General features: G+C 36.3%; 1 protein-coding gene across 1 annotated transcript in view; it reads right to left on the reverse strand.

Annotated features, from left to right (window-relative positions):
• Positions 1–6,660: 6,660 nt before the first annotated feature.
• Positions 6,661–22,075, reverse strand: part of LOC113236522 — a 96,345-nt gene continuing 80,930 nt past the window's right edge. Inside the window, exons 5-7 of the mRNA XM_026472631.1 lie at positions 16,295–16,428; positions 8,950–9,367; positions 6,661–8,334 (exon numbers count right to left, since the gene is read on the reverse strand). Coding sequence (XP_026328416.1) covers positions 8,267–8,334; positions 8,950–9,367; positions 16,295–16,428 — 620 coding nt within the window. The 3' untranslated portion in view covers positions 6,661–8,266. The remainder of the gene's footprint in view (positions 8,335–8,949; positions 9,368–16,294; positions 16,429–22,075) is intronic.

The following is a 22,075-nucleotide window of genomic DNA, read 5'->3' on the forward strand; positions in this document are numbered from 1 at the left end:
CCAAGATTGATGATAGAAGACGATTACTAGATAGATACAGATAAACCGTTTATTAAAACGCATTAAATATACACAACAATATAGTACATACAACAAATGGAATAATTTACAAGCAAACTGTAATTAAAATTATCAGTGAGAATAAAACCAACAACAAAAATTAAGTTAAAATACATAAAAACAGTCAGCGCCCTAATGAATAATAATGAACAGCTTAATTGTGCTGCAGCATGCCAAATAAGTCCTGGCTAATGTATTTCGCCCAAAAACATAGCGCTGACTTAGTACGAGTATAATAATAAGATAAAACAATCGTGTAACTTCATACAAATGTAGCAGTGAGGGTTGTATGTTTGCACGCCCGCCATGCGCCTTATGCATGCACGCATTATCATAATCTGGTGGTGCACTAGAGTTACACAGCCAGGGTCATCGCACGCGCCTTTCAATATAGAATCGAAGCATTCGCTCAGTGTTTAAAATGTTGAAAATACCTCTATTTCGCTATGTGAAATTATATAAAATATATAATTATGTACCCATGTATAAACTCGCATTTAATTTTTATTTCGTTATTGTACTCCCATAATCGAAATACTAATCTGCGATGCTGATGTGATAGTATTAATAATGTAAGTGTGACGTCTACGCTACTTAGTACAGGGATAGCTCAATAAAACAACGTTTGTTTACTTCACGTACGCTTACGATACATCCGCTCACACCAATGTCTAGTGTCGTAATGACCGCTGCCGTCTACTAACCAAACGCGGCTAAGTGACTAGAGGTGGGCGTTTAAACGAAAAGCACTTAAAAAGTCTGTTTTTTAAAATAAGCGCATAAGCACGCTTTTCATTTTAATCGTAAGCGTTGGTCACTGGTCAGTTCTATAGGTACTCAACTATTTCATTTTTTACAACGTGCCTAAGTTTCAAGTAGCGCCATCTATGTTTCCTAAAATTAATTTAACATAATATTGCAAGCTTTTTTAAACATAAAGTCTATGCGCTTAAACGTTTTTCTAAACGACATTTTAAGCATCAAACTAAAAAGCGTTTATGTGAAAAGCGCTTTTACAAGTACGCTTTTTAAGCGTACGTTTTAACGTTAATAAAATAAGCAGTTTTTTCCATTTCAACGGTTAACAAGTACAAAAGTTAAACAACTTATGTTTTTGAACGCTTTTAAACGACAATGAACAAAATATTAATATAACAATGCTATGTCATAAATAAAAATGTAACTCGTTTTTTATAAAATAACTTACTTATCTCAAAACCTTTAGTGTCTACTCTTGCGTTTCGCTATCAACACAACGTTGCAAGTTTTTTTTAAACATAAAAGTCTATGCGCTTAAACGTTTTCTAAATGATTTTGTTCTCAAACTAAAAAGCGTTTAAGTGAAAAAGCGTTTAAAAAAGCATAAGGTTTAAACGTTTAAAAAAATAAGCAGTTTTTCCCATCTTTATAAGTGACAAATGGTCAAATATCCGTTTTAAATACTAAAAGTTAGAGCACAAAATTCTATTTTAAAAGCAGTTAAAATTAGTTAACTTGTTCGACTTTTCGGAACTTACCCTAACGACGTATAGCTGGAATATCATTAAACAATTCTAAAAAAAAAAAGTTATGGTTTTTTTATGACATTCTAAAAAAACATTTTGTCACTACGCGTTTTAGTTAGCGGTTGGCAGAACAGCGCGGGCCGCAGCGTAACCTACATTGTCTAACTACTGTACACCACAGTAAGCACTGTATTTGACAACGGTTATTTCAACATAGCACGAGAATATTGTGATGAATACTTTAATTTTTTTAAATTATATTTCGATTAGGAAATGAAACTATTTTTCCGGATTTAAATCGCGTATACTACAGGTCCCAGGCCCTTTACAGGTCCCAAGGGACCTGTTTAGGGCCCGAAACGTCGGTTTGTTTGAAAAAACAAATATACGCGATTTAAATCCGGAAAAATAGTTTCATTTCCTATGTGTAACAATCACGAAAACCTAAGAACTCAATATACATTTCGATTCCTTACTTTCTCAAACTCGTATCTTATGAAGAGTGATTGTTCAGGAGATAGCAAAACTTCATATTTATTATAAATTTCTTACCAAGAGTGTTAATTTGGATGCATACTTTAAGAATAGGTAAAAGCCAGTGCAGGTAAAAGCCTGCAAAATTTGTACATACATCCATTTTTTGCATTTCAGTAAATTGTACTTTAAGATAAGAGTTTGAGAAAGTGAGGCGACAATTTTGCAATCTGTATATAAACAACGATTGACGTGTATGCATTGACGCCCCGAACTCACAGGAGTTGGACTATGCTCTTAATGTTTTATGGCACTGATTTTCAACTACCATCTTCGAAGGTAGCGTGTTGGAGTGCATCAAGAACAAAAACATGTTAATGTAGTGTGCTTTTGTTTAAATATTAGCCTCAGGCTTGATTTATATCGCCGAGACACAAAACAACGAGCAATGTCGATAAAGAATTGAATAAATACATAAATTATTTTTAAAATAATAACCTCTATCAATCCATTTAGGTCGCGCGCACGTTTGTTCATAAGGTCTTCGAACCACTGGATTTTATTTGACACGTTCAGCACATACCGACTTCTTAGGATCGGATCTAAATCGCGTAAATTTGTTTTTTCAAACAAACCAACGTTTCGGGTCCTTTACAGATCCCATGGTCACGGCTGACTGCACTGACGGAACCACGTAACACGTAATGTTTAACGATAATAAAAACCATTGCAAATATAAAAATAATAACAAAAGTTTCAATTTCCACTGTACTGTGTCACAAAGCAACAATGTAAAAGATTGCCTTTCTGGTATCAATCTAACTAGTCATCGATTCGTGTATCAACACTGTAGCCACTAGCCGTTTATTAGCGTGGACATGTGTACGAGTAGGTAACACGGAACACCCGGTGGGTACACACTACACACACTGTCACCAGCAGCCAGCTCGTGCCTCGCGTGTCAGATATCCATGCGACACATCACTCATACTTTGCACGGCACCCCGCCCCTTGCCACCCGCATCCTCCCTGCCGGTACACTGACAGAAAACTGCCAATATTTCATGTCAGTTCGCTCGCAGCCTTGTTTCCATCCATCGATGCTATCATCGTCCCCTAACTGCAATATTTCGTGCAACGTAAAAATACTGTTACCAAACTCAATGGCTCACGTTTCCTTGGTGGAACCAAAATTGTTTCACTCATCAAAATTATGTCAGTCCCATTTTGAACGTTCACCCTCCTTAAGAATTTGAAAGAACGAATGAGAATAAAAGGCAATATTGTGACGAAGAAATTTGCAACTTAAATAGGAATTAATTCTCAGTAGGATTTTATTCTGGTTTAAAAGGCGTTTACCCTTAAATAGGCATTAAAAAGGGTCCGGGGGCTAGCTTAAGTACAGCTGAATTTAAATCTCAACCGTAGCCAATACACTTTTGTTATATTATTTTCCAAAAACCTACTTCACTCTATAATAATTCCATCAGGCGGCAGCAATCAACGTGAAAGCTTCGTAAATTATTTTAGATGGTTCAAACTACTTAAATATAATTACACTGTATATTTTTACGCCTTTGTGATCACAATTTGCTTTTAGTCGACTTCGAGGGAACTGATGACCAAAAACTTTCGTCGATCGAAATTTACCGAACATAGTTGGGAGGCCCAAACAGGCGTTATCCATTAGAGCGAAAAGTAATGTTGAGTACGAACCACACTACCTTTCAGCGAAGGCCGCTCATGCCGGCGGCGATCACAATACTTGAACTTTGCTTTTAAAACACCACAGAATTTATTTAAACTTCATTCATTTACACGAACATCCCTAATATTTTACCGCAAGACTTCGGTCGAAGAGTGGCTGTATTTCATAAAACAAAGTAAAAAATGTTAACGTAGTTGAAGTTTTATTAATTTTTCTTTAATCCAGAGCCATTCATGTCATTGCCACCGTTGCCGAGTTAATTAGAGGGGACTTTAAAAGTTCTACGTCAAATTAGAAAACTTTTAATTTCAGTGAACTTGCATTTAGGGTGAAATCAATGGGCAGGCTGCGAAGCCGAGAGAATACGGACTGTGACAAATTCATTCCAATCAAGTGAGACGGGGTAAATGAAAGAGTGGCGAACTAACTGTGAGACAATAGCACTCGACTACCATCTGCTGGATCTGTGGTGAAGGCCTTTCCACTGCGCCTTTATAACAGATTGTTGTTGGTTCTGCGTTGGCGCGCGCCCGACAATAGCGAGTATTGAAAAATAAATTGTTGGCTTTGTTAGATGCTCAGTGGGTATGACGCAGCTGCGGCTATAGTGTAAAATAGGATTTTGTACTTTACTATTCTATTCGTAGGGCAAGTAGTTTGTTAAAAACCTGTTTAGTGAAAAGCAACGAAATCTACTAACGTCTTTTGAATTTTAGCTTCAAAATAAAATATTAAATGATTATCACTAATTACAGGTTTCTCACCACGGTATGAGATCTTTTTATTTTCCCGACATTTCGATGCGTTTACACGCTTCTTGGTCTCACGGGCCGACTCACTCTCACTCAGTATCCCGTGACCATGATGCGTGTAACCGTTCCGAATTATTGGAAAAACAAAAATAACTCATACCGTGGTAAGAAACCTGTAATTAGTGATAATCATTTAGTGAATAACCAGGAAACTCTATTAAAATATTTAATTCAGCCTTCCCCTGACCATCATCGGAGGACTAGACGTGGGCTTGGATTCCACCTCTATGTTGTGGATCGTCCACAAAGATTCACACGAAGCGTTACGCTTCCACATTTATATGGCGAACCGCTATGAAGTGGAATTGCCTGCCTGCACACTTGTTCCCTGGACGTTATAATTTGGACCTTTTCAAGGCGTCGACCTCATCGTCACTTTCCAGCAGGTGAGGGAGGTGGAAGTCAAACGCGCACTTAAAAAAAAGTGCCTGAGGAAAATATGGAGCTTCCTTCTTTCTTACCCATTTGTTTACATAGGTACGTTGGACAATAATATATCCTTGACACTAATCAAAATATTAGCTTATCAAAGTAGATTTTTTTTTAAACTGCAAAACAACGCCGTTGTGATAAGCATTAATCAGGTCAAGTGAACAATACTGTGATTATCATTAGATGCAGGTTTTTGTTACGGCATATATTTTTTCTTTTTATTTCACTTTTTCTATTTCAGAGCGGCCAACTCATGACCAAGGCGAGTGAATCCACTCTAAACTATCGAATCATATATAATTTACTTAAAAAAACTACGAAAATGTCCATCTTCTAAAAAGATTGTGACTCTCTAACGACCAAAGCAGCTAATGCGTCACGGCTGATTCAATACTGAATAATCCATTTACCCGGCGAACGCAACTGTTCAATAAATGATTTTATCCATAAGGATAATGGTAGGATTTTCCACTGTTTATTGTGGACTCAATCTCCCACTATGATTGATTGAGGTTTGGGAGGAACTTCTCCAAAAGAAAATTACTTCGTTATCTTGTAAGTAGCTGTTTGTATGGTGTTGATTGCATACACACATATACGTCTCAGAGACGTAGGAGTTATACAAGAACCGAAACAAAGGCTAAATTAAATGAATGAAATTGGATACGGGGTGCCTAAAACTCTGGCCATCTCTCTATTCCTGTATGTTTCTTTTTCACGATGGGGCACCGTGGATCTAAGGTCTCGACTGCGGAGGGTACGAAGGGTTGGATAATGTCAAGATCCTTCGGATCCTAAACGAAATTCAGTGCTGGGAACGCATTGTGTTTTCCAGCAAATACTATGATTTAATGACCTTTTTGTTACTGCAGCTAGCACCATACAAAGTATTTTTATACTTGGTGTCATTGACTTACAAATAAATGGACGACGGGTCTAATACACAAACCACGAAAAAATTGTCCCAAGTCAACCTATTTAAACGTAGTGACATGTAAAGGAATATGAAAAAGCTAAAACGAAAATGAATTTAAATTGTAATGTCATCGCAGTACTGTCTAATTTTGCTTGCTTCGCTGTCAGTCGAACAAACGAAGACTAAAGCGTGAATGACGCTCTGTGTACGATTTTAACGCCCTATAAGTTCGGACATTTTTTAGCGCGGACCCGACGTCCATATAATTGTAAGTCAATGCTTGGTGTGATAAATAGTTTGTGTTTTTATTTCTGTTTTGTTTGTGATTTTGTTTTGTAATATTTTTTATCTTTTTTTCATATCGTTTCTTTTTTTCTAGCCTGGCGGCATTTGTGATAGTCAAATAAATCTTTTAGTTCCTGGTACTTTGCTTGTTTGTCTTTGCTTTGCTTGTTTGTCTATGCTTGTTAATCTTTCCGTCAGCTCAACTGTGTAGTCAGCATTTTGCTATTGCTTTGAAGGTAGACACGGAATAGTTCCATAATGTAATAAGATTCTAATATGATATAGCTATTACATGCTATAGTAAATTTACATTAATGAGATTGTCTTTTATGGAAAACGTAAGTTTGTAGAAGAACGGAGTAACGGGAAAACGAAAAGAATAAAAAAATTTCAACATCTCTTTATTTTACTCTATAACTTAAGGTAGTGTTTTTTAGACATTATTTACAAAATGCTTAATCTGTGATCGCATTCTTGACGCTGATAAATTACATTTGGAGATCTACAACCTCTATTAAATCGAATTATAAAATAAGTTTATGGAAACGTTTTCAAGACAGAAAAGTGAAATTCTTGAATAAATCTGTAATTTATTATTACAAAATTAATTCACATTTGCAGGGACTAGGAGTTATAAATAATTCATCAGTCTTTTGCAAAATTACTATTTTTGCACTTACCTACAAAATTATATTGTATACTTGATTATATAGGTTAGATACCACATAACTCTTCATTTTTACGGGTATTTACCAGTAACGTGTGCAGGAATTAAATTTCACTATATATTTTGTTAAATGAATTTGTTTTGGCAATACACTGTCAGGGCTAGTAGATGCCACCCGATTGGTCATTTTCTTGAGTTGTCTTCTTAATTCTTCAACTAGGTAATGAAATAAAAAAAATAGAATATCGCATATTATACTATCCAGTGAGAGCAATATTTATTGAACATCGCAGCCAGTATTTCATCGTCTTGCATCTTGTGGGCAAGCAGGGAGGAGATGTCTAGGCCAGTGATTGTATCAACACTTTTATAATACAACCTCCACGTTTGAATTCGACTTTCCATTTAACATCTGGTGAAATAGAATCATTTGTCTGTCTTTTTTTTTAAATACATTAAAGATCTTATATATAGTATAATAAGACAAGTATAGTAACTCCATATAAATGTACCAGCTCGACTTGTATATGTGCACTCTCGCTGCGCGCTGTATAGAACACACACATTCGCATAATAATGAAAGGCGCGTGTGACGACCAACGCTATGCAATGCGAATGCATCGCGAGCTTACGCGAATGTGCGCGCCCGTACACGGCACGTGGCGGGCGAGCACCCATAGAAGACACGCTGCAACGATTGAATGGAGTTACCATACTTGTTTTATTACACTATCTCTCATGGGTCAAAATTACAAATTATTTTTCTACTCACAAATCCGATTGCTTGTAGGGTCGGCAGACTTAATCACATAAATAAAAAATGATTCATATTATAATAAACTCAGTTTGTTGTTCCGCATTGTTTATAATATGGAAAGATGACGATAAGGATAAGATAAGACCCCACTGGAATTTAAGTTAGAACAATAGAATTTGACTTATGTGCTTTAGTCTGTCGAACCTTGAATTATCTTATCACATTTATTATTAAATAATTACTTTATATAATCTATTATATTCGTTTCATGTACAATTTACTCTATAGTTTGGCCATGTTGACCTAAAACTAATATTTTATAGAATAATTTATTAAAACAACAGATAACTTTAATATTAAAGTTTTGTGAAGACAATGAACGGAATTTACAGCCGTCAAGTTTGATTTGGACTCTTGCCATGATGCGGAATTTTATATAATATCTTATAGTTATCATAACAGAGTCACAAATAAACTTATAGCTATCATCAATAGTCAAAAATAAACTTATGAATCTTTAATATTATTTATATTACAAATTAACGACGTTAGATATGTTATATCAATTTGTACAAAATGAGAATCATGATTGCGAAACATCCATCTTAGTATTGAATTTGTACTTAAAATAGAATTAGTCTCGAACTAAACTACCGAATGATGTAAAAAAGTGGCACAAGAAGAATTTCTATTCTTCGAACACAGTAGTAACTGGTATCTGGAACAAATTTGAATTTTATTGAAACCAGTCGAAAGGTTGAAAACCAATGAATGATGATTGTCAGACTCACGTCAGACCTATAATAAAGTTAGGAACAAACACAAATCACTATAGACCTCGGATTTACAAGTGCCTTTACTTCCTTTTCCGAGATATTAAAACGAGACCTGTCGACACATATCCTATATATATATAGTTTTTAATTTCTCATTGCGCATTTTCCGTAAGAAAATTTTTACTTTTATCTAGGTAAATCTTAGACGTAGGCATTGTGGTGTAGTTGTCTGTGGGTAGTGCTCTGTGTGTAATACAAATATCTGTATTATGATTCATGATTTTGTGCTAAGTATTTTATAATCTGCCAGAAATTTAAAAACTGGAATGATATGCATGTTAGTCCTTCTCTTTTTGAATATGGCAAGCAATGGCGGAATATCAGCGACGCTGAGAAACATTCCGCCATTGTGCTGAGGTATAGACCTTTTTATCTCCCATCACTATTGTCAGTTACTAAACTATGTGTAAAGTAAGTTATTTATTTATTGGTGTGTTAAGATAAATAAACGGTTTTTATTTATTTATTTAGTTATTTGATAGCCTGGGTCCACTTACCTACTGCATTATTGCGGACTCCTAACACCGAAGCAACTTCCGGCTGTTCCATATCGAAAATTAGTTCGGCTCTGGCCGCATACAGATTGTATATGCTGGCAATGCAAGTCAACCGAAGGCTGCCGCCTTGGTACGCTTTGTTTTCCACTCGAAAGGCCACAGTTGCAACCGACGGCAGCCTATTGTCAGGTCCCGTCCTTTCAAACACTGGCTTAAAATTTTCCTTCCTTGGTCTCCTTATCTCTTCCTTATGAATATTTATATAAGATTCATCCAAGTATTGAATATTGTTTTCTTCGTGAAATATGTTTAAGCCTAGATCATCTTCAGGTAAGTCTGTTGTCGTACTCTCTGCTTTTGGCGGTGGATCCCATTTGAATCCTTCTAGAAGCTCGTGTGTGAATGACTCTAAGTCGATCTGTGAAAAAATGTGAATAATATAATTGCGTCCATATAGTCAATTAATTTATATGTTTATAAGGGGTATATGTTCACCAGAGATGGTTAAGGCGTGAAAGACATTGAAACATGTGTAAAGAAAAAGGAAAATGCGGTGAACGAGGCCATAAAGGGAGTATGTGCAGCCAGTCCATATCTGAGAAAGCACGAATGGCGGTATATAATGCTATGTTGGTCCCAACACTAAGGTAGGGGAGTGAGTGTTGGATATGGCAGAGGAAGCACGGGATTAAAGTGAATGCAATAAAAATGTGATCCCTCAGAAAAATATATAATGCGCGGTTATATAATATAGTAAAGAATACTGTGATCCGTGAACAATGTGGTTCACGGATCACAGTAGAAAAGAGGATGTAGTGACAAATATAGAAAACGGTATGTTGAGGTGGTTTGGGTACATGGAGCGGATGAATAAATGCAGATTAACAAAAGAATTATGTAGAGCTAACGGAGAAGGCATCATTGGAAGAGGACCGCCACGAAGAACATTCTCAGATCAAATTTAAAGTGTTCTTTAAAAAGGCTGCACGAAAAGATTGATGAATGTAAGGGAAGCAAGAGAGGCTTGTCAGAATCGTATTAAGAGTCGATCAATAGTCTTTTCCCATGATCATCTAGGGACGTGAGTATAAATAATTTCGCCGTTGCAACGCAGATCTTACTTTTGGCCGTAATTTACGTAGAGGCGTAATATTTGTTATACACAATGATGATGATTATTGAAGGTATTTCTAAAAGTTCTTCCAGCTCAGAGTTGCTTTGTGATTAATGAACTCATGCCTACGCAGTGGCAGCAGCGGGTAAAACAACAGCGTCAAAGTGGAGTAGGTCTGTTTTTGTCTACAGCCCCATTGTTTCGTCGGACCCGACCTGTCTATCCACTGGACATTGTTTAAATACACTTTTTAACCGAGAATTCAGCAATACTGCAGCATGATAATCCTATTTTTGAAGCACAGTTGAATATGAACCGTATTTTCTGCGGCTTTGTAAGCTTTGGTACATGATGAAAACGTTCGGAAAATATTTACCGCAATGAATTGAAAATATCACAACTCGTTTGTAGTGTTAAATAAATGTTATTTAATTCATAATTGCGCTATTCTGCCGCCTTTACTTAAAAGGGTGCTCGTGACAAAAACTCAAAACTTAAAAAGTAATGTTTATAGAAATCACATAAAAAAAATATTTACTTTTCTCTTACGATAACTTCATTCCTTATGCACATAGGAAGAAATAAAAATAGGTACAGATTGGCTTTTTCTTACTGATCACAGCAGTATACAAAACATTTTTTTCGAAAAAATGTTACAACCTTTCTACTAACGGCGGCAGTATTTTAAAATAAAACGAGAGCTTGTTTATGTTACAATGTCTGTGTAAACTATTTCAATTGTTAACAAGTTTAAGTTCGCGAACTTCGTTTCAACACCTACTTTGCAGCTCTTCTACAATAAAATCAATACTTTATACGGAGACTGTCTCCGCGGTTTGCAAAATGTATATAGGATTGTTTGGAATCTGAAACCAAAATAACGAAATAAATTCTATTGGTGTTTCATGCTACTAAATCATGTTCAAATCATTACTTGTATACATCATTTCTATTATACGCTTTGTTGAAAGAAGAATGAGATCTTTACCCGAATACATTTGTTGTTGTTTCGATTTAAAAGTCTTAATGGCTACGGCTAAAGATAAATAGTAGTTCTGTAGCAGACATTTTTGTGCGAGAACAAATAACCGAGTGTAGTTAAGGAGTCTGCACCACAAGTGTGCCAACGACCTAGAATTCTATTTGCTACATATGTGTGTAAGCATTCATTCTGACGTCACTGACACTATCCAAGTGTTGGTGACGGCGACGCCAAATCGTATCTGGCCACGCCAACGGAATTAACTTACGATTTTGACATTAACGAGTAATGAACGCATTGAGTATATAACCAGAAATAGAGACGAAATGTCATTGAATTTGTCAACTGCGCTCAGATTGGCCAGCCTGAATTTGAAACAATTGAAGAGTGTCGTCAATTGTTTCACTTCAAATCGTCCAGTTAACTTGAGCTTTGCTATATGGACGAAAATTGCAAAATTACATAATTAATGTTAATTATCGATGAAATGTGAACCGCTTGTCTTGTAATTAGACGTTTTGCTATTTTTCCCACACCACCCTATGGAACAGCCCCATTGTTAGGGATATTATCTTTATTACAAAAAATACAGAATATTTTTGGAATATACGGAGACGTACACACAGGTCAATTGTTGGCGCTGTCTTTATTTCAGTGCAAACGAGAGTAGATATTTATAAGTGAGGTATCACTGATGACTTACCTGTAATGTATGGCCCTTATTTCGTCTCTATTTCTGCTTATATACTCGATGAATAGACGTGACAACACGAGTTTTAGGAATCCATTTACACATCACACTGTTAATACAATATGTTTCTGTAATAGTCTGTGTATGGACTCTGTTATTGTTGATTCTCTTCTCAGTGACTTTTATCAAAATTCACCGGTCAATCTTTTAGTTAAAAATGCGTGCGTTCCTTTACTTGGCATTGGCGGATTTATCGATGGGGTTGTAACATAGCCATAGCATTCAAAAAAATAAAAAGGTAAAATACAATTTGTATTAACTTAAAAAGTGTATTTTTTCAGAATCGATGAAAAACTAATAACTAAATTCCAATGAAAGATTATTAAAATTTATGTGTAGCTTAAGTTTATTATAGACATAGGTACACAGTTTCCTACTTGACAAATATATTTAAAAATAAAAGGAAACAAATAATTTTACGTTTTTGAGTAAGGATTCTTTTAACCAGAATTAGCTCAAGAAAAGTTTGTATCACTTTGAGTTACATTTTTCTTTGTTCTTTTAATGTTTCTCACAATATTCTAACGACGTCAATACGACGTTTAGGGATTCAAATTTTAGGATCAATAATAGCATAATTTTGAATTTCACATATTTTGAGTTGCAATTACAATTACAATATTGCAATTGCAATTACAATAATGTTGAAACATTATTGTAATAGCAGTGCGATATGTAAATAACGTTTTTCCTTCACAACTGCTTTTCGTCCATTTGTGTCAAAATTAAGAGTGGGTGGAGTGGAGACGGAGGCCCGATTTCAGAAGCGTAGGCCGCCAGAAGGCGAGATTGACGGACGATATAGTCAAGGTGATCAAAAAGACCTGGATGCAAATGGCCCAAGATCGAAGAGAATGGCGTGCAAATGAGGAGGCCTACTCACATTCAGCAGTGGGTGACTAAATGCTGAAGAAGAAGAATATAATATAATACACGCCGAGTAAGGCGAAAGTGGCCTGTTAAGATTTCGCACATTCGAATCCCTTTGTCGACATATACATATAACTTTCATGTCTGATTTCTTGTGTGAAGGTGAAGGCCTTTTCTTATCTTACAGAGGGACAGGCGTGTAGCTTACCATCAGGCGCACGACTTGTTTGTCCCGTCACTAGACATTATAAAAAAAATGGCATAGGTATATGCAATAGGTATGGCAATGCTTGCCATCGTGGCGAAAGGATTTACCGATCAGCGTAAGGTACTCGCCGATTGTAGCCCAAAACACGCCAGACGTACAGAAAAGGAATGGTATGTACTAGGGTTGTTGCTGATGCAGGTTTTTACACATCAGCGGATGTTGATGCGGATGCTGATTTTATGCTGGCTTATTTAATACAACCGAAAGGACGTCTGTCGGATGTCCCAGGAACCGCTGGAGATGAAGTCCAGAAAAATCTCAAGGATCTCGATGCTAGTGACTAGAAGGAGCAGGCTCAGAACCGGGTGGCGTGGCAGAATCTGGTGTTGGAGTCCAAGATCCACTTTGGGTCACTGCGCCATCGATCGAAGTAAGTAAGTAAAAAAACGTGAAAAATTTACAGGCTTACTGAATACTGGTATTATAATATTTCAATGATTTTATGACATGTAAGAAACAATCTCCATGAAAACAATCAATCGGCTTAGCTTAATCGTTCTGGTATTTTATCAAAGTTGCACTTAAAAAAATCAACTAAGCTGCTTTTCGGCTTGCAATCTGTTTCTGGAAGGTTTGTAAGTTATTCCAGTGTTCCTTTTAGGTCATGTCACGACTCGAATGTCCGCAATAAATAGCAACATCGATGTATGCGGAAGCTGATGCAAATGCTGATATTCGCAACAACTCTGGTACATACCACTCGCGCGGGGAGGCTCCTTTCGTTCACCGTAAACAGCACGATTAGAACTGCACGTCGAAGAAAGTTAACAATCCCTGGAAAACGTGAAGTGTCTAACCCATAATAGGCTAGATCGGCGGACTGTAGTCTAAACCCTCTCTTCAGAAGGTACCAGGGCAGTAGGATCTATAGTGGGTTGATAAATAAGTATTGGTTTCCATAGTACATGCGCAGATGCGTTGTTCGAAAGACTACTATAATGTTGCGTTTTATAGGTTATTTACAAAGGTTATTATTATTTCATAATGTTCACGAAGTAAGTGATTTATCGGAGTAATACTTCAATCTCAGTTGACGTAGTGACCTCAATTTTCCTTAAACTAAACAAATTCCTGAAGTCAACTTTAGAAACTTTCTTCGTTTTGGTGGGAGTTAATTAATTCTTGACGCTTCTTTGCCAATGTAATCGCACTTTGAAAACAAAGACTACGGGTGTATTGGAGCGCTACGGGCGTCTTCAAAACGAAAGTTATTTTCGATATTAATGTTTGTTTTTTATAATACTAAGTGACGGGACGAACAAGTCGTGTGCCTGGTGGTAAGCGACATGCCTGTCCCTAATAATTGCAGTGCCACGCAGAGTTTTAAATCACAAAAATCTGAAATAAACAGTTACATTTCCAATGTGTGAAACAATCATGAAAATTTGAGATATGATTTCGATATATGATAATTACTTATAGTCTATTTTAGATTCTAACTTGGCCTAAAAGACGAATTTGGAATTTCTTTTAAAAGTACTGGCGGTCATTTCCCGCAATGACACAATCGGCCGGGGTCAGGGACCTACGTTCAAGAATCGGTGAACTGACTCCTTTTGTACTGGCAGTGACACGCCTCAGGAATCCAACCGCATCAAGTTGTTTGTAGAACTAGAATTAATCCACATACGGACAAAACAAATGGGTTTATTTCAGTGGAGTATCCACATGTTCGTAATCTGTTGCGCCATATTTCTCGAGATATTAATTAAGAACTCAAGGTGTATTGTCAATCCTTCTACACGGGTGGATTGTGGGTTGACTAGACGCAGAAAGTTCTCGGTGCGGTGCGTCACAGATTACTTAATAGTTATAAGGAAACAGATACATCACTCTCCTACAAAATCGAAAATACCTACGCTATAATAGCCTACTAAATCTAACTAATGACAGCAGGCGATCACTAAGGAGGAAAAAGAAACTTAAGCACGCGCACAGAGAGGTGAAAATCGAATGCTGAGGTTGTGCAAGCATTGTAATGTAAATAAAAGATTTGTCTGAGCGCTCGTACCGTCGGCGATACACTAAGCGGTAGGCACTTATCGTGTAATTTTGAGCGAGTGACGGAGCACTGTCTGCGTGTTTAATATAAGCACGGGTTCATAATGCGGTCGGGACTACCGCGGCACTGTAGCGCATTCTTGATGTTTGCTCATGCTAGAGTTGATGACTTTTATGCTGTGGTGTGAAAAAAGACTGCATCACTACTCTGGAGATTGCGTACAAGTTCTAACAGGCCCCTGAAAATGTTTACAGCTAAACTCGATGCGCCGATACTGCGTCATTTTATTCAGGTTTTAGTGACGTGAGGTTTATGTTTTGATCAATATAACAATAGACTTAAGTTTTAATTATTATTATTATTTTGTGTTACTAACAAGTGGATCCAAGACGTATAAATAAAAGATTTATTATTATAGCTATTAGAAACACGAGTTTCTAAAAACCTACGAAATTCCACCTTAATCATAGGTTATTTAAAATAATCTGAATCTCAGTCTCAATGTCTCAATAGATACGTGTGGAATTAATTGAGTTATGAATACAATAAAGATAAAACTATCAATATGTAAACGATAATACAGTACGGTTAACAACGTAGTGTTTACGGAGATTATAAAATTTGCAAATCAGGAATCTATAGAAAACCCAGCGAGACGTTTTTGGTCAAAGTTAGGCATAACGAGAACTAAATATTAATACAGCGTACTCTAAATTGAATCTGTGGAGCCGTTCCAACTTATAAAATATTCCTCCTCTTCGTTTGCTTATTGTTTAGTTACTAAAATGCAAATAGACTATTTTGCAAGATGTTGATTTATGACGAGAAACGTTGATGGATTTTTCGATTCAATCTGCGTTTCTTTATTTGAAAACCGAATTGGTGTTTAATCAAAGGTAATCCCTCAATTTATCTCTAGATGAAAATGGAACCTTCTGCGGCCGATCTGCGGGTTCTTGTAGTAGAACAGTCAAGATAAGTCTTACGTAAGCGTAAGAGACGTCGGTCTCGAGAAAGCAGGAAATTATTCCGCTTACAAGAGGAACAGTTGAACTGGGAAGTTAGATGACACTAATGTATGTCTTCAGAACGGAAATTTCACCAACTATCTTTATGATAGGAATCCCGTTACTTTGTCGTGTACGCTCTCTTAGTATTTTAAGAGTATATTAAAACCAATAAAATAGTTGGGTTAGTTTAATCGACATAGTCTCCACAAGAAAGATGTCTGTTCTGTAAACATTGTGGAGTTTGGTTTATTTCCCGGAGTTGAGCAACAATTTAGCGAGTAGCGACCAACTAGGATGTGGAACTTTACTTAGTATTAATTTTTAAGTATGTTTGAAGCTGTTTGTTACCTCATGTCCATTTAAAGCGAAGGTGAGGTTGGCAGGCGGGTGCGCGGGGGGCGAGGCGCAGGTGGCGCGCAAAGTGGACCCCACGCCGTACCATGACCGATCTGACACCAGCTTGGGACCCCATTCCGGCTGCTCTGCAATTAAATACACATTTACAACCAAATTCTATCAAAATTACCCCTCTGCAAACGAATTCTAATTTGCTGTTTGCATAATTGATATTTTAACCAAAACGATTTCGCGGAACGGACGTGGTATTACCAAATTGTGTCTTTCAAACATACTGACTGTCAAATTTCGTCTAAATTCTTGGAAAACAAAACGGACGTTTCATTTCTTCAAACTTGCCAAAGTGATTCATATTCGATATATTATGTATAAAATTGTTTCATGAACCCAATGAAACCCCCGCTGGGTAGTGCAGGTCATGAATTTTCATTAAGTTGTTGTTCCAAGTTTCTAAACTTTCGCATCAATCATCCATTTCATTGTGAACGGAAATAAAACCGGATTTGTGTTTGCAAAACAAATCATAATTGTTGATTGTTACTTGCTGGCTGGTAGGTCCATTAATAATAACTCCCTTCATTGAACCGCTGTCCACAAAACATTCACAAAAACATGAATTTTACCTTAACCTTGGCTAATAGCCAGAAAAGTATAATGGGAAAAATACAATGTATATTAAAATGTACTAAATATAATGATGTCCAAGTATATATATATATCTATATATATATATATATATATATATATCACTTATTGTATAAAAAGCCTATTTTTCTAGATACCCTATAGTCATATAAAATAATATATATAGCGCTAAATGTGAATGCGATGTTTTCATTATAATATACACTGATCATAAGAATAATACAGCCACTTCATGCATTACATACATTTTGATGTACACGGGGCTTTAGGGGGATAATATTATTATTTTATTATTGCGAAATGTCATTGCAGCAGCATAAAAGTATACCAAAGCACATTGTTATGGGATAGTGAGACTGACTTAATTTCATATTAAAGCCGCGAAACTCCGCCAACATAAATATTAGGCATTGTGTCTTTATCATACAATCCCGCAATATCTGCGATCTCGTAGCGGCCACGAGCAAAACGGATGCCGCTGCCAGAGGTCAGATAATCCGTTTACACAAATCGAAACGGTTAATCTCTTCTTATTTAGGTGTGCTCCGTCGTTCACGTTTAATGCCGGTGAACGGGTCCATCACACGTCTGTTTACCTTTCTCTTGAAACCACTTACGTGTCTCGAATGGGAACAACTCATGTAATGATGTATTTCACACATTCCATCACGTCTTCTATCAACTTTGAGTAACTAAAAATCCGGGATAAATTTCAGATAAGAGGGAAAGATCCACAAAAGACAAAGTTGGTACGTAAATGCGATACTAAAATAACAAATGGAGTATTTTGCGGTTTATTTATTGAGTTTTTGGATTATTGTTTCTTTTGTTCCTTTTTGTTTATTTTTTCGGTCCAAATGCTTTAGCGGAACTTTTACCGTTTCTCATTTCTTAAGTGTGGACTAAAATATTGTGATAAACTTAAGATATAATAATTTAATAAAGTGGCGTAAGAAAGCCAAGTCACGCTGCTGTAGATGGACAGTATGGCGCTAGACCAATTCTTTAGCCTTGTGCTAAGGATTGACTCATTTTAGCGAGGACGCTAAAATGGTATCAAAGCATTTCGTAACAACAGATTGTCGAGTTTATAATGTCGTGTCTTGTATATTTAAATGAAGTTGTTCATACATAAAACAACACGATTAATTGTCCTTCACGACTTTTTTGACGTTACGACGACAGATTGTCGTGACAATGGGAAGAGTTAGAACGACAGTCGTCCAACGATAAAATTTATATATTTATTAATTTAGTTTTATCTAATAAAACGTTACGATAAAAATGTGACGACAGATAATCGCAACTTCAAACGATTCTGTATTGCAAATAACAAGGCGGTTGTCGTGAACCGATAAATTGTCATCACGATCTGGGGGAACAGCTAGACACGACTGTCGTTCATCGATAAAATAAACGTCTACGACACAGTCACGACAGATAATCGTAATATGGGAACAGGCTAGACGCGATAGTCGTCCAACGATAAATAAAACATTACGACATAATGGGAACGCGCCCTAAGAGCGACTTTGATTGACAACGCAACGTGAACCCGACGACGCAGCGAAGCCAGTTTCATTCCAGTCAGTACGCGGGGCATTCGATATCATTGTAGATTAAATAACACAGGCAGAATCATTGACTTACAATTATATGGACGTCGGGTCCGCGCTAAAAAGTGTCCGCACTTGTAAGGCGCTAAAATCGTATACAGAGCGCGACACTCCGCTTTAGTCTTCATTTGTTCTACTGACAGCGCGATACTGCGATGACATTACAATTTAAATTTCGAATAGGTTGACTTGGGACATTTTTTTCGTGGTTTTTGTATTAGACCCGTCGTCCATTTATTTGTAAGTCAATGGGCAGAATACATGCAGAATATCGAACAAATAATAACAAAATCGAATAACTTAGGAAAAAATAGCGGCAATATAACTAGCCTTTTACTGTAATTCTTAATAAAACCTTGTAAAATTTACGTTATATGATGCATAAAGAAAGCAACCAAAACTGAGCCGCCTTACCGTCCGCAACACATGTGCTTGTGGCTAAGTGACATCTCATAATTGACTAATTCAAAGCTTGGACCTTGATTTTAGAAAACGATTACACGACACACGATTACACAGTTAAACGATGTATCATTGAATGTGAGTTAAAGCAACAATTACAGGTATTGGTTGTATTGAGTAAATGGCGTGATTAATGCCTATAACGAAAGGCTACGACATACGGCTTTTAAATTAATTTCTTTTTTTATTTATTACAAATAAAAATCATATGAAAAATGTTTTAATACAATGTAACATTAGCTATGTCATTTTCTCTTACATTGATAAATTCGTCGGCGGTAATCTGACTGCACTTGTAAGTATTCTGGTAAAAAAAAGTACGTTTAGTAAAGCTCCTTGTAAAAGAGTTCGTCCAGGAAAGTCCTGCCACCTTACCTATTTCTGCCGACAAGCAGTAATTGCAAAGCATTACTGTGTTCCGATTTTCAAGATTAAGAGTAATTTCACAAAAAATAATTTAATATCAATTCAATATAAATTTAAAATGAGATTACATATTGTTTGTTTGCATGTTGATGCGACTGTGTGAATGCAACCGATTAACAAATTAAATAGTGTGTTGTTTTTCTATTAAGTTAGTTTCGTAATTTAGTATTTATGTGTATAATATAATAAATATACATATTACATTTTCACAGACAAATAAAATAGATTAGAAACTAACAAGAGTGCTTGGGAGTACTAAGCTGTTAAGATACTGAGAAGCTACTTGTTGCTCCTGTATTCATATAGATAAATATATAAATCGTACACAAACTGAATATGTACACAGACCTGCATATACAAACAAACACAAAAAACTAACACTACATTTGTAGGCCTGTATTTCCGGACGCCAGATCTCAATCTCTTAGAAATAATAGATACATGGGTAATAAATATTACTATCGGTAACATTACCGCAATAACTGCACGCTTGACTCAAAGGTGTAAGAATAATAAAAAAACGTGTTCAAGGTATAACAAATGAAAATAAACACTTTGTTTTATCTGTATTTGTGTCATTGCATTGCTCTGGTGCTCATTTATCCTATTTTTTTTTTTAAGTAACTGATTATTTCTCTATAAACGTACAATTGTTTTGCTTACTATTCTAAAGTCATGCGAGTAATCTTTACAAATAAGATACAAATAAGATAGAGCACTTTAGTTAGCTTCCCACGTTAATCTACATCAATTATGTATTAATTAATATATCAAATATCGTGAAATTACAGGCACATGGGACTTGTCAACTTGTCTCTGGGTGACGGGACCGTACTTTTATATGAAACCGAATGCAGCGCAAACTACGCAACTCAAACTACGCGACTCAGAACTCACAAAATTACGCTCGTCTGGCTTCACACTAAACGCTCCATGCATAATTGCCGCATTGCCGCAGTGGCAGTGCCCCTCAGATCTTTCCGATTTGAAGCTCTGAGTGGCACTGCAACTGTCATAGACAAGCGTGTAGCTTACCATCGGGCGCACGACTTGTTCGTCCCGTCACTTGATATTATAAAAAAATATATAATATATATTACCACATACTACTACTCTGAGCAGACATTATCTCCAGTTCAGTTTCATTTGCGATCTTTTCCGCAATATTTGTCGGTACTCCATTCAATACATCGGGGAGTATGTATCCCACTGGTGGGCACAGGCCTCCTCTCAAAATGAGAGGGTTTGGTCTGTAATTTCCACGCGGGCCCAACTTGGATTGGGAACATACACACCATCATCACTAAATTGCTTTGCAGATGTTTTTCTTTTTCGACGTGTAGGTTTCGTCACAATGTTTTCATTTTCTCAATTTCGCTCATAAATTGAGAAAGTGCAAGAGGTGCAAGACTGGATTAGAACCCGTGACCTTCTGCTTGACAGATGGTAGGTCAAACCATTAGGCTACCACGGCTGCTACTCGTAGCACAAGTAATCCTAGTTTGCGACCAGGTTATCTGTCATTTCTATTATAATTAAGACGGTAAGTGTTGTACCCAGCCCGGATTATTAATACCTATCTAAGTTCCTGAATAGACTTTAGAGTGGTATAAATACACCTTCTATCCTATAACAGGCTAAGGACCGCCTGTAATGAAATTGCCGGAAGGTGGCACTCGCCTCCATCGCGTTGTCTAAAATAAAGGTCACCTTTCCTTTCTGTGTTTAATAAAAGAATTCCGCTTTTCATTCCTCTTGCCAAAAAAGGTTTGTGAATCTGGAAAAAGAAGTCTTATATGTTTACCACAGCCGTATATTGAAGTCGTATACATTCGTTAGTGAAAAGGAAATTTTAAAATTTTTCGTAACAATCTGATTTTGTTAAGTTGTGCCTTTTCATTCACGAGTTCCTCTTATTCTTGTTTTCAAACTTGAGTTAAGCGTTTTTTTTTTTCTGGTCTTTGTAACATCGTAAAAAAACTAATCGTTAAGTAGCTACGTAAAGAACGATAAAATACGATTTTACATAATCTTAGTACAGAGTACTAAAAAAACCGACCTCAAAAGTACGTGGAATTACGTCTATTTACTAAGTTTTATTGAAATATCCCCTTTCGCCACTATACAGGACTTGACACTGAAGATCAACCATTAAAATAATTGCTCCTTAAGTAAAATTTAGGCGCTATGTATAAAAATGAATCATCATGCGTGAACAGCCACCCTTAGAGGTGGGTGATTTTCTTCAAACTGAAATGGGACCACTATGGAAGTACCCCCTTTCCAACAAAAAAATAATCATGAAAATAGGTTCACGAATAACGGAGTTATCGCGTAACATACATACAAAAAAACATACAGTCGAATTGAGAACCTCCTCCTTTTTTGAAGTCGGTTAAAGAGATAATAAATTTCATTTCGGTGCGTATTTTTTTTATTTGACCGTCGATTTCGTTGTGCAAACAAAATGGAGCTGGTACGACTTGATTATCCTGCCATTCTATGTATAATCATATTTTTCCCCCATCCAATTTATTCTACCGACTAATAATAAGCCTTGGAAAGCATATAACAACATTCGACTTGCAAGGTTTCGCTTCCATCAACATTTATGTAATTTTAT

The sequence above is a fragment of the Hyposmocoma kahamanoa genome, unplaced genomic scaffold, assembly GCF_003589595.1.
Source record: "Hyposmocoma kahamanoa isolate Upper Pololo Valley unplaced genomic scaffold, ASM358959v1 92, whole genome shotgun sequence".
NCBI lineage: Eukaryota > Metazoa > Arthropoda > Insecta > Lepidoptera > Cosmopterigidae > Hyposmocoma > Hyposmocoma kahamanoa.